At 32.4% G+C, this 14,581-nt stretch overlaps 1 protein-coding gene across 9 annotated transcripts in view; it reads right to left on the minus strand.

Moving 5' to 3' along the window:
- LOC115884722 (troponin C-like) overlaps nt 1–14,581 on the minus strand; it is a 124,677-nt gene that overhangs the window by 7,153 nt on the left and 102,943 nt on the right. For all 9 annotated transcript variants that reach the window (XM_030903427.1, XM_030903411.1, XM_030903400.1 and 6 more), the window contains 3 exons: nt 8,247–8,390; nt 3,086–3,205; nt 2,885–3,016 (listed from right to left, as the gene is read on the minus strand). In XM_030903427.1, coding sequence (XP_030759287.1) covers nt 2,885–3,016; nt 3,086–3,205; nt 8,247–8,390 — 396 coding nt within the window. The remainder of the gene's footprint in view (nt 1–2,884; nt 3,017–3,085; nt 3,206–8,246; nt 8,391–14,581) is intronic.

Consider the following 14,581-nt stretch of genomic DNA (forward strand, 5'->3'; position numbering starts at 1 on the left):
TAAAAGTGCCATGCTCTATACAGAGGAATGTTTTTCAAAAACTTTCAAATTTTGAAAAAAAAAATTTTGCTAAAAAAACTGTTTCTGGGCTCGAAATATACCACCACCAAAAATATTTGCACTTATTTAAGACTCATCCTGTATTTTTGCATATACGTATCGTTTATCTTTATCGAATTAAATATGGGTCATTTAATATTTAAACTATAGAATTTCTACTCCAGTTTCCAGAGCGTTGACTGTATATGTAGTTGATAGGTATGCAATGGCCTAAAAATAGGTCAGCAATCGTGTGGAAAAGCTATAAATTTCTAAATAGCACAGAATATACTAACAGAAAATCCAGATGGTCGAAAAGTAAACATACATTCTACTATGAAGTAAACATACAATATTTTCGTTATAATATTACCCTACTACTCGAATGAAATCGACTATAAATTGTCTTGAAAAATGCAGATTATTAGCATACTGTAGATATTTTAATAAAGAGGCGAAAAAAGGTTTGAAGCAATTCATATAAATGTACAGGGCGTTTCATTTTGGTTGAAATCATACGGTATCTCCGTTATTAGTGAAGATAGAAGGCTGCGGTTTGCACAAACCTGTCCCACTTTTTTTTCAAACGGAAGATGCCGTAAACAAAATTTTCATAGTCCTCTCCGTTTCTAAGCTACAGGGTCTTTTTGAATATTTTGCAATTTGGTTACACCCTGTGTATCTGTTATTGTTAAAGATATCGAGAAGGTGGAAATTGTTAAGTGTAGAACTTTTTACGTAGAATGCAGTGGCATAGTCATTCTACGAAAATAATGTTTTAAACGATAGGAACATAACTTTAGTTCTCATATTTTCAAAAATATTATTTTCGTAGAAAAAGACACTACTCCACTGTATTCTACATAAAAAATTCTACAAGAATCAGTTTTTACCTTCTCGATATCATCCACAATAATGGAGACACGGGGATGGGGGTTGTCCCAAATTAGCAAAATTTTTGAAAAGTACAGGGTCTTTTCGAAAATTTTGCTCAGAAACGAAGAAGGCTATGAAAATTGTGTTTATCTCTTATCTTCCCTTTGACAAAAAAGTGGCACTGGTTTGCGCAAACCGCATCCTACTATCTTTACTAATAACGGAGATACCGTACGATTTTAACCAAAATGGCTGACACCCTGTACAGGATGAGTCTCGTTGCCTTCGTACATCACCAAACCTATCGTTCTTTATATTCAGAACATTTTGCTCAAATATCTTGGTTGCTGACATTAGATGTGTGACATTCAGAAGGAATTAAAAAAAAAGAAGATTTTTAAGAGAAAGAAGGATTTTTCAAGACGATAGCACCACGAAGACGATAGCACCACTTTTATCTTCTCCTTTTTCTTCCTTCTTCATACTAGGCGAATCGCCTGTTTGGTTTCGTCGTCTCTACCGGTTAGATTGACAAGTTCCATCGTTTTCGTGGACATCCTAAGCTTCTGCGACTTAGCGGTCATTTGTCGCGTGCATCTCTCACTATCCTTCTGTTGTCCATTCTGCTGATATGCTCGTTCCATTCTTCCTTTCTGCTGAGTATCCACTCATTTGCATTTTCCACCTTGCATGCTCTTCTTATGCTTTCATTTCTCTCCCTGTCCAGAAGCAGTAGTAAATGCAGTAGTACTCTCATTTCGGTTGTCTCTAGTAGTTTAGTTTTCGCTGTATCAGGTCGAGTTTCTGCAGTGTATGTCATTATTGGTCGTACCGTTGCCTTGTAAATTCTCGCTTTAGTTTCCACCTCAATATTTTTATTTCGCCATATTGTGTCATTCAGGCATCCTGCTAATCTGGTTACCTTCGTTGTCCGTTCTCGCACCGCCGCTTCTACATCACCATATCCTGACACACACACAGTTGAACGCTTTTTCTAAATCAATAAAACACATATACGCTGGTTTGGTTTGGTAAAAACCGCGTCTGTGCGTGATCTGCCCGATTTGAAACCTTGCTCTTCATCTGCTAAGCATGTTAAGTCGTTAATTTTGGTTGTTATCACTTTTTTTGTAAGTTTTAGTGTGGTGCTTAGAAGATTTATGCCTCTATAGTTTGAGGGCAGTTTCTTATTTCCTCTTTTAACGTCAAGATAGTGGTGCTGGTTTGCCATATATCGGGTATCCTGTGTTGGTAAAGGATTTTTTGAATCAGGGATGTTAGCTGCTGTATGAAGCATTGGCCGCCAGATTTAAGTAATTCGTTTGGGATGTCATCTTGCCCTGGGCTGTTCCTATTCTTTAGCTTTCGAAGGGATGTAATTATATCGGCTCTCTCAATCTGTACGTTGTCGTTCGTCATTATTTCGGGTGTATTTAGTCCAACCTCGATTTCTTCTGATTTGTATAGTTCTGACAAATAATCAATCCAGGATTCCCTTGCTATGTGATTTGTTAGTTTTTTGTTCGTCTTACTAGTGCCGTTGTCTCGTTTCGGATTCGTCTATATGTTTGGAATGATTCTTGTGTTCGTAATGTTCTGTAGTTGAGGTATGCTATTTTTTTCTCTCTACATTTTTCTTTAATTTCTGAGCGGAACCATGGAGTTTTATTTATTTTGGTGCTATTATTTCTTTTTTAGTCCGGGTGCCTAAAGCTTCACATGCGGCCTCTTTGATGTTGTTGTTTAGTTTCTCCCTGGAGGTATTTATGCTATTCTCTGCTTTTATTGGGTTTACTTGGATTTTCTCTGTCAGTCTTTTCTCATATAGTTGTTTAATTGACAAGTCCCATAGCGATTCGATGTTTATCTTAACTTCTCGAGTTGCTTGTCCTAGTTTTTTAAGAGGTTTAAATTCATTCCACTTTTCTGCATCATTGATTATTCCTAATTAAGTTGAAAACCAACTTACCATCGAAATCTACTGTCCCTGAACCATCTGTGTCAATTTCTTCGATCATCATATCTAATTCACCGTCTGTCAGTTGGTCGTCTAATTCTCTGAGGATTTCGCGTAAGCACGATGTTGGAATATATCCGTTACCTATAACAGAACAACATTATGTAAAAATCATATAAAATATTAATAGTTTTGTGTTCTAAGTTGATTTACCTTCTTTATCATATAATCTAAAGGCTTCTTTGAGCTCTTTCTGCATCGCTTCGTCATCTTCTTCAACAATAAATTTGGCAGCTAACGTGACGAATTCTTCAAATTCAAGACGACCAGATTCTAATAAAAAAGAAGACAATTGAATATTTGACATTAGAATTTTGTATATTTAGGTTTTGACAACCATAGAACCCTATAGAACCAAACAGGCTAAAGTCTCACCAACGAGAGAAGAGACGATTTCGACAGGCTACATCCAAAAAATTACAGTAAGTGCAATTCATCTTTGAATAAAAATGACGACTGTCATTGTTATTCCTTCTCTCGTTGGACAGGCTATATTTTTATCAAGAACAATATTACGTTTTGATTTGAAAAAATTAAATAATAGCCACAATTAAACGAATATTTATTCCTAATATACAGGGGGTAGTCCGCACTGTATTCCGGAAACTTCTACAGTATATTTTGCAGATAAGGATAGGTAAAAAAGTTCGTATAAATGTATGTCCTAAAATGCTTTCGGAGATACAGGGTGTAAAAGTTTCATTTTTATTTCGATTTTCTCCAATAAATAATTTCAGAAGTAACGTCAATATTTCTATTTGGATCAAAATTGGCGTCTGGACGTTTTTTAAACATGAGAAATTCGATTTCGATGTCAATATAACTCTTACTTGTAGAGGGCGCTACCTACATATTTTTTAACAGGTTTGAAGAGTAATAACTTTGCTTCCGTACCTGTATAAAATTACTGAGTACAAAAATATACATTTACGACGTTTTCTACGTAAATAAGGTCTCTTAGTTAAAATGGCTCCGAGTAATGTTTCTCGAGATATCTGAAATAGAAATTATCAATACTATAATCATTGACATAAATTAAACATGTTGACTAAATAGTTATTAGATTTAAATCATAGATTTGACATAATTTTGTGTCAAAAATTGAATAGAAACTATTGTATCATCATTTTTTGGAAGAAGAGTTATGATTAATTTAAAAAAAAATAAAGTGTTCGCAAATTTATCATTTCAGTCAAAGTAGATAGTTATTTTACTCAATATGTTTATTTTTTTTGTCAATAATGACATGTCTTGACTATTTTCATTCTAAATATCTTGAGAACGGTTACTCGTAGCGATTTTTACCAAGAGACATTTTTTACGTAGAAAATCACGAAAATGTGTATTTTTACTCAGTAGTTTTATACAGGTACGGACGAAAAGTTATTACTCTTCAAAACAGTAAAAACACATGTAGTTGCCGCCCTCTACGAATAGGAGTCATATTGACATTAACAAATTAACATTAATGAAATTTCTCATGACAAAAAACTCCCAGACAGCAATTTTCATCCAAATATTGATGTTACTTCAGAACTTATTTGAAAAAAATCGATATAAAAATAAAACTTCTACACCCTGTATCTCCGAAATTACGCATTTTAGGACAAACATTTATACGAACTTTTTTACTTATTTTTATCTGCAGAATATACTGCCGAAGTTTCCGGAATACAGTTGGGACCACCTTGTATATTTTTCATGGAGCTTAATCTTATGTGTGTTTTAAATGTTCTGAAGAGTGTTGAATATGACAAAATCTGTGTTATTGTGTTAAAATAAAACTTTTATAAAACCTGAGAATTGATAGTGATTCGCTGAATTGCAGGCTCTTGAAATATTGACTAGTGACTACTAGCACAAGTCGTTAAATATGGTCAATTATTAGTTGATCAAACCATTAGTTATTGAAGTTCAACAAGATTGAAGATGTATTGAACAATTATTGCAGTGTGTGCATCATTTCAATTTTTTTTATCAATTATACACAGGGTGAGTTTTAAATAAGTGCAAATATTTTTAGGGGCGGTATATTTCGACTCTAGAAACACGCATAGAGAATTTTTTTTGAATTTGTGTTGGGCTTAATTTTTTTGAAATTTTTTTTGGAATTTTCATTAATCTCTAGTTAAGAAACATAATATCTTCATAATATGGCAACATAGGTATAGTCTGTGAAACGAATAACTTTGAATTTGACAGTTCCCGCGGGCTTTTCTAGTGTTAATTTTATTAGGTTAGCAACTTGCTGCCATGCTGACGCAATACCGTCTCTAATAGAACAGCCTCGGAGCGAGATTTATTACGTCACGCTAGTTAGATACTACGGATTAATACATATGTTGTAGAATACATGGAAAACATAATTATTCCTCCTATTTGTGGTTTGTATTTTAAAAATGATATAGTTTACATGAAATATCTACATATATAAAATGCTAATGTTTATCTGTGTCGTCTCTACAGAAGTAACGACTTGCTCTAGAAAGTTGCTTTTTTTACTAAAAGATAGCTAATTGGCTCTTCTAAAAACTGTCGTCGCCGGATTTTTTGTTTTTCATTTAATTAAAAAAAATAACAAGTATTTTTTTTTCCTGATGTCGTGGCGGATGCGCCAGGCAACTAGTACATAATATACAGTTAATTCTGTATATACATAAATTAATATACATAATATACAGGCTATAATGTTAGCCGAAATGTTTTTTTTAACCAAAAAAATATACATATTCTACAACATATTTATTAATCCGTAGTATCTAACTAGCGTGACGTCATAAATCTCGCTCCGGAGCTGTTCTATTAGAGACGGCATTGGTCTGATATTTAGAAATGTCAAAAGCTGATGACATTTTACTTTTGACAATTATGACATTTCGTGTTGATTATTGCAAGACGAGGAAGAACTGTCACTTGTTTTATTATTTTCCTTTTCTATTTCACGAAAGTAAAAAGAGTTACCTATCTGATTCGTTCAGGCACTCAATTTAAAGAATATCAGTAACTTTTTTGACAGAGGGATTTTATATTTGCCATGTTGGTAAAAAATAACGGTCAAAATTCAAAGTTATTCATTTTATAGACTATAGTAGATTCAATTTACAAGAAAGAAAACCCAGAAAAGATCCAGCGGTCCTGAAAATGGAAGCGAAAAATCATTTTTTTTTAATTTTCAAAGTAAAATATCTGGGTTATTTTGGATTTACTTGAAAAAAAGAGTAAAGAGAAAATATATTTCTTTTACCAAGATCTACAACCTCTGAAAATATCTGCACTTATTTAAGACTTACCCTAATGTTAAGACTTACCCTAAACTACTAAAAATAACAAAATTAATAACTAACTTCAATACAAGTATTTCACGTGTTACTCTGTACTCTTGTCAACATTTTTAATTTACAAAAATTATAGATCTGCAGTATTTTATATACAGGGTGAGTTTCCTACGATGTTCTCTATGGGTATCTCGGAAACTACTGGAGATAGAAAGTCGGTTAAATGGGGAAAGAATTGCAGTTTTGTGGGGTCATAAATATGCGCCTTTCAGATTTTTGAAAAAGTTCATGGCTTACTAGATATTTCGAAAAAAACAAATTTCGGCTCTTTTAAAAATTGTCCCTAATTCCATTATAAGCTATTTTAGACAAAAAGTTTTCAGATAAAAGTTGTAGATAATCACATCCTTAATGAGACTGTGCTCTTAGTTTTTTCTAAAGCCTGTCATTTCTGACATATGACACAAACATAGGTTTTTTTTAAATGGAAACCCTAGTTGGCCATGACTTCATAAAAAGCGCCATTTTTTAAGCTTTTTAGTGATATAAGCTATAATATCTTTTCTTCGAAAAATTACTGAGTTATAGCCAATTCTTGTAATTTTAGACAATTTCACTTAGGTAGCCATGAAAACAAGTTCAATTGCCATTGCTCTCAGAAATGTGAAGCTGTCACATCCAAACTTTGCAAATTAAAATAAACGAAAATTGTAAATATGAATTTTTAAAATGAAGAAACGCGTGTAGATACTCGCGCATCAACAGAGTGGTTCCAACATGACTTTCATTATGACACACCACCCCCCACCCCCCATAATAAAATAAATGTTAAAAATTATTTATGTATATCATAATTATACAAACGCAGGGATAGAGAGAGGTGGACTAATTGGGCCTCCTCGATCACCTGACCTATCCATTTTAGAATTTTTTATGCGGTATATTTAACAATAAGGTTTACAAAGGAACTTATGAATTAAGAGAGGCACTCGAAGTGGCGGTACGAGAGAAGTTTGATTAGGTCGACCGGTCCTTCTGTGAGAATGGGTAATAATTAAGTTTTAAAAATATGCAACTCTCTCAAAACAATGGCGGATTTTTTGAACACTTTTTAAAATAACTTAAAGTGTATGTAGTGATATTATTTTTTTAAGTTTTAGTTTGTGTAATGTAAATTGTAAAGAACCGTTTAGTAATATGTTCTGACTTTTTATAAGTTATAAATCATAACAGAATAAGAATACCATGCAATCTAAGTGAAATTAGCCAAAAAAGATAAGAATTGGCTATAACTAAATTTAACTTTTCTAACATGTCTTGAAAGCCGTTCTCTAAAAAACGTAACATTCACCGGTCAACGTATCCTCGAAAATGTATGGTCAAGAAAAGTTGAACCAATAATCCTACACGCTTTTCTTCATTTGAAAAGTTAGTTTATATTTACAATTTGTATTTATTTTAATTTGCAAAGTTTGGATGTGACAGCTTCATATTTATGAGAGCAAAGACGATTAAACTTGTTTCCATGGCTAACTAAGTGAAATTGTTTAAAAATGAGAAGAATTGGCTATAACTCAGTAATTTTTCGAAGAAAACATATTATAGCTTATATCGCTGAAAAGCTTAAAAAATGGCGCTTTTTATGAAGCCATGGCCAACTATGGTTTCCATTTAAAAAAACCTATGTTTGTGTCATATGTCAAAAATGACAGACTTTAGAAAAAAGCGGAGGATACAGTCTCATTAAGAATGTGATTATCTACAACTTTTATCTGAAAACTTTTTGTCTAAAATAGCTTATAATGGAATTAGGGACAATTTTTAAAATAGCCGAAATTTGTTTTTTTCAAAATATCTAGTAAGCCATGAACTTTTTCAAAAATCTGAAAGGCGCATATTTATGACCCAACAAAACTGCAATTCTTTCCCCATTTAACCGACTCTCTATCTCCAGTAGTTTCCGAGATACCCATAGAGAACATCGTAGGAAACTCACCATGTATATATTAATTTATATTTTTTATAGAATATTAACTTACTGTCTGCATCTACTTCCTCTATCAGTTCTTCTAGAATTTTCTTATCGAAAGGTTGTCCCATTATACGTAAAATATCTGCTACCATATCGCATGGAATGCTACCGGATTTTTGGCTGTCGAAGGCTTCAAATGCCTTACGGAGGACTATAACAAAATTAAAATTAGAGTGATTATGACTTGATTAGGTACATCAATGAATTGCAAAGAAATTGCTAATAAGTATAATTCACAATTTGTTAACGACCACTGCCAACGTATAATTTTTATAATTATTTATAAAAGTTATATACACTCAGATGCAAAAAACGCAACCGAAAAAATTTTGGTCGAGTTTAAATTGTTATATTTTATTTATTTTTAGCTCTATTTCCTTGATTTTTTTAGCAAACTGTACATAACCCATAAGGTTGAATTCGTAAACTCAGTTTATTAAAAACTTTAGTATTTGATTTATTATACAGAGTTAATCAAAAATTTGCTTTTTACCTTATCTTTAAAACACCCTGTGTTCAAAAGTATGATTTCGTTAGAAAATTTTCCTAAAACATTATTTTTCTGTCAGAACCATGTCTCTTGAATATTTTATTTTGTGACTAATGTCAACACATGCCTTAGTTAATTTTTAAGACCAAAATGAACTTGTCATAAACATTTTGTAATTTTTTCAGTTATCGTTACTTTTTGATGTTATTCTTCATAATGAGGCGGTGGCTTTGGTGGTTATTGTTGTGTACGAATGAATATGGTTCTTAGTGTCGTAGATTGTGCAAAAGTCTTGTTGAAGTTGGATGAAATTATGAATATTCACTTAGTTCTTGAAGAGGAATGGGAAAACATTACACAATATATTTGTAGCCTCATTAACAGTATGAACCGGTGTCTATAGACAGTTATATCAGCCGGGGGAGGCATTACAAAGTATTAGAGTATTTTTTACAAGTTTTTTTTTGTGTTTGTATACTTAGATATTACAGTATATTTTTTTAATGTTGTTAGTTCTGTTAGTGTCACTAATATTTATTGAAACCCAGCCTGTGTGGTTATTTTTAACGTTTTTTATATTTTAATATAGAGTTTTTTATTTAGGTGCCCGGTGGCGTAGAGGTACAGGTTCTTGTCTACCAATCTGAAGGTAGTGGGTTCGATACCCACACCCCGCATTTCATCAGCCGACTATTTTCATTAAAATAAATATAGTTTGGGTACCTAGGTCGACTCAGCCTTAAATGAGTACTTGGGATTCACAATCCTGAGGTAATAATAGGCGGTTGAAGCGTAGTGCTAGCCACATTACCTTCCTTGTATACCGAACGGCTCTAATATGGCAAGCTGTACCTTGCTACTCCCAAGGCGTTAAACGCTATATACGGGAGCTATTATTATTATTATTATTATTATATAGAGTTTTAATCAGTGTCGATATGATATTACCACAATAAGTCACTAAAGCCACCTCGTGAATTAAAAATTAACGTCATAAAGTAATGATGTTGAAAAAATTGCAAATTTAACATGAGTCAAAAAACAAAATACTCAGGAGACATGGTTCTGATCGAAAAATAATATTTTAGGACAATTTAAATACGAAGTTATTGCACAGGCTGTTTTAAAGATAGGGTAAAAAACATCCCTTCGACTAACCCTGTATAAATAAGCAAATACTAAAATTTATAATAGTTTTTTATAATTTATATAAAGATGCCAAAATTCATCCTTGTTATCGATACATGTTTATTTTTATGAATAATAATTTTTAGTTTTTGATCTGTCAAGATATTTTTTTAAATGTAAAATGTATAAATATAATATTTCAAGAATAGATGGACTCTAATGAATTTAGTGTTTTACAGTCCACTTAAAGATATATTACCTATTTAATATATTATTAACAATACATAATACAATATTTTTTTTTGTGGAATTACAAAAATATATATTAAAAAAAAGAAAAATTGCAGATACCTCTATTACAAGTTTGAGCTATTTTTCTTTTACAGCATTAATATGAAATTTTAAAAAATGACAAATTGCAGCTACCTGTATTACAAGACCTGAACTAAAAATATTATCCTACTAATAAATGAACTACACTAGGATCAAAAAGCTATAACAAAACGAGTCTATTAAAAAACAAGTAAAAGTAATCGGATACAGAAGATCATCCTACTGAAAGCGACAGCTGTAGAGCTAAGCTGCCAAAAACAAATTATATCCAACTTGTCCCGTTTAATCAAAGAAAGAGCCTATGCCAAAAATTGTTTACGTGCTTCGAACATGAAACAACGCAGAGAAAACGTTTCATCGAAGACCTGGCGACAAAATGTCACGTTAAAAGCTTTTTAATTTAACACCAGACAGATATATTAATACATAGTTCTTACTATAATATTAATATTGGATTGACAGCGTTTGATATACACTCAGATGCCAAAAAAACGCAACGGAATTTTTTTCCGCCAAGTTTAAAATGTTATATTTTTCTTACTTTTAGCACTTTTAGCCCTATTTTCATGATTTTTTTAACATACTGTATATCAATATATTAACTTGAATTCGTAAATTCAGTTTTTTATAAACTTTAGTATTTGACTTATTATACAGGATTAATTGAAGGGTTGTTTTTTACCCTAATTTTAAAACACCCTGTAAAGATAACGGATTTTTTTCAAAATTAATTTTATTTTTTCCTGTACTTACTTTATAGAAAATCAAACTAATTGCACAACATTCTCATTGCCACTTTATTAGGGCTATCTGACAGTATTTTTAGATTTTCAAATTAGCTGATAATTTGTGAGATACAGAGGCTAACTTAATTTTTTTAAATACGGACCTGCATTTTTTATTTCAGTTTTGAAGATATGTCACATTTTATGATATGCCACATTCTTTTTGTTTCGGACATTTGAATACAATTTATTTAAACTAATTTCCAGTCCGGCTCTGTTTTTCTTAAATATTTAATCTATTCATTGTTACAATATTGATAAGCTTTCAAACTTAACCATGACGTGGCGTAAAATATTGAATACGGAAAATCAAATGTAATAAAATAATAAAAAATAATACAAATGTAATATAATATAAACAATTAAATCATTTCCCCGGAAGATGGATTGGAAATGGTAGAGCAGTATAATGGTCAGCGAGGTTCCTGGACCTGTCGCCATGGGGCGGGGGGGATATTACTTGACGTCATTTGTAAAAGTGAAATTAATACATCTCAACATTTACAATAAAGAGTACAAAATGCATTCGGTATAAAAGAGTACAAAATGCACAAGTATAAGAAGAGAGTTCAAAGAGCTATAAATAGAATTGAACGAAAAATAAATTTGTGTAATAGCAACGGTAATGGGGAGAGTGCAGTAGCGTAGTGAAGGCCCCGCAGCACCCGCAACGGCGGAGGGGCCTTGTGACTCTGGGGCCCCTCAGGGTCCTCAAATTTTATTTACTAAATACAATATGTGAACAGCGTGCCCTAGAATTTCCAAAAATAAAAGGGAAAACTTGAAAAATATTTTGGACTTAATTTTTAAGCTACATTGTTACCTTATTAATGTAGTATGCTTTAATTTTAAACACCTATTTTTTAGCCAAGTTAATTTAATCATGCATTATTAAATTTGACTTTTTGAATTTGAATCTTTCATCTTTCATTAGAATAATAACCCAAACGTAGCGCATTTATTTACAATCCTTATGTTTATTTGTTCCTATTAATTTATTTTAATTTGAATCTTATTTTTATCAGAAAAAGTCTATTTATGTTTATTTATTTTTATTATTTTGTTTTCTTTTAGTACCTAAGATTTGTTTTATGTTGATTTATTTGGTAATGTTTTATTTTTTATGTTCCTATATTATTATTTTTTCTTATGTGGAATAAGTTTATTTTTTTGTTTTTATATTTTAAATGACTTGATAAACCTACATAAAGCTATACAGGGTGGCCCATCGAAAACGTTCCGCAAGGCATAACGGCCAGAGTAATTTTTTTTTCAGGACATTCAAAAACACGTCAATTTTGTTTGTAAGGGGGACAACTTTTACCCTAAAAATGATTGGAAAATCTTCAACCCTCTAAGCGGGGGTGTCATCCCCCATTTTTTTCAAATGGGAAGGGAGTTCAAGTGGTACCGCAATGAAAAGGGCTTTCTATTCTCTATACTTTCCGGCTTCGTTTTTGAAAATCGGTCGAGTCATTGAGAACATATGAAGGATTGAAATTTGAAAAGTTTATTTAAACATTTATCAGAGTAAATGATAAGGATAAATTCCTTCGACCAATTTGCTGTTTTTTCTAGATGTTTACGCATGTTTTCACTTGTCACAAGGTTGAACGATCAGGTGCGGTAATTGCTAGATATCTGTTTTGTGACCTATGCGTTAAAGTTCTTCTCAATATCGTTAAATTTTTTAACAATTATTATGGTATACTCACTTGCAGAAAAAGTGGAAATAATCGAACTTTATTTTAAAAATAATGAATGTGGCAATCGGGTTGCGCAGATATTCAATGAACGCCATCCTGACAACCACCTTTATGGCAAAATTGTTCGCGAGTTAGTAGCAAAATTTCGCAAAACTGGTTCCGTTATGAATAAAAGGAGGCAGAGGTGAAATCCTGTAGTAAATGAAGCTATGGAGGTATTCGTATTGGACCAAGTTGCCATGGATAGTACGCTGAGTACAAGAAAATTAGCCAATGAGACCGGCGTGAATCGTACAAGTGTCCAAAGGATATTAAAAAAACGCAAGTTCCACCCGTACAAAATTCAGTTCGTACAAGAACTCAACGAAGACGATCTTGATCGTCGCTTGCAATTTTGTGAAACTATGAGTGAACGAGTGGCGAATGATAATAATTTCCTATTTAAGTAATGTGTGTACTTTCTTTTGAACGATGTAGTTAATCGGCACAACTGTCGGTACTGGGCTGAAGACAACCCCAGGGTTTTTCACGAGGTGCACACACAAAACCCTCAGAAATTAAATGTGTGGGCTGGTATTTTTGGAAATTCTATTGTAGGTCAGTTTAACGATATTGAGAAGAACTTCAACGCACAAGTCACAGAACAGCTATTTAGCAACTACCGCACCTGATCGTTCAACCTCGTGGCAAGTGAAAAAATGCGTAAACATCTAGAAATAATAAGAAAATACCTCAAATTTGTCGAAGGAATTTATCCTTATCATTTACTCTGATAGATGTTTAAATAAACTTTTCAAATTTCAATCCTTCATATTTCCTCAATGAATCGACCGATTTTCAAAAACGAGGCGGGAAAATATAGAGAATAGAAAGCTCTTTTCATTGCGGCGCCACTTGACCCCCCTTCCTATTTGAAAAAAGTTGGGGGATGAGACCCCCGCTTAAAGGGTTGAAGATTTCGCAATCATTTTTGGGGCAAAAGTTGTCCCCCTCACAAACAAAATTGACGTGTTTCTAGATTTTTAAAAAAAAAAGAATACCCTAGCTGTTATGCCTTGCGGAACGTTTTCGATGGGCCACCCTGTATTATTTTTTTTAGTGTGTTCTTTTTTATTTTAATATAAGGGCCCCAAAAAATCTTGCGGGGGGCCTCACATTTGAAGTTACGTTACTGGGAGGGTGGTAACCCTTTCGAACATGTAGAGCATTAGAAACTAGTTTATAGAGGTTGATTTATTTATAATAACTATACCGGGTGCCTCTCAAAAGTGGCTCACCCCCTATAACTTTTTTATTTTTACAGATAAAACAACGAGATTTGGTATGTTAGTATATGACATAAATTAGGATTGATTGATATATTCAATTGTTTTCGGCCACTTCCGGTTTCACGGGAAATGAGTACAACTTTTGATTTTTAAATGGCACCCGCGGTATTTTTTTACTTTATTCGATAGAAAATGACACTCTGAATAGAATGACATGACATATCATATGTCAATTTTTGACATTTTTGCATATGGTTTATTTGAAATTGTAACCTACGGTTCATAACGACAATTTGACTCAAAATACCAAGTGTGTGGTATCAAATTATTCGTAAAATGCTTTTTCCAAATATGCTAATGAGCCACCCTCGTTCCATTTGAAAAAATTGAGATATGATTAAAAATACGATTTAGGCATCTTTTAACCGGCCAGGACAAGACACTAAAAACATTAAACGATCAAATCTATTTTTCCAAGGCTCCTTGATTAAAAATTATTGTTTTTAACACAGCTATGGCACTCTAGATTGAAATTTAAAATACAATTTGTTTTTGAGCGAATATGTCAAAAGTTGACATATGATATGTCATTCGATTCAGAGTGTCATTTTCTATCGAATAATAAAGTAAAA

The sequence above is a fragment of the Sitophilus oryzae genome, unplaced genomic scaffold (assembly GCF_002938485.1).
Source record: "Sitophilus oryzae breed Bouriz unplaced genomic scaffold, Soryzae_2.0 scaffold_111_pilon_pilon, whole genome shotgun sequence".
Classification (NCBI taxonomy): Eukaryota; Metazoa; Arthropoda; class Insecta; order Coleoptera; family Curculionidae; genus Sitophilus; species Sitophilus oryzae.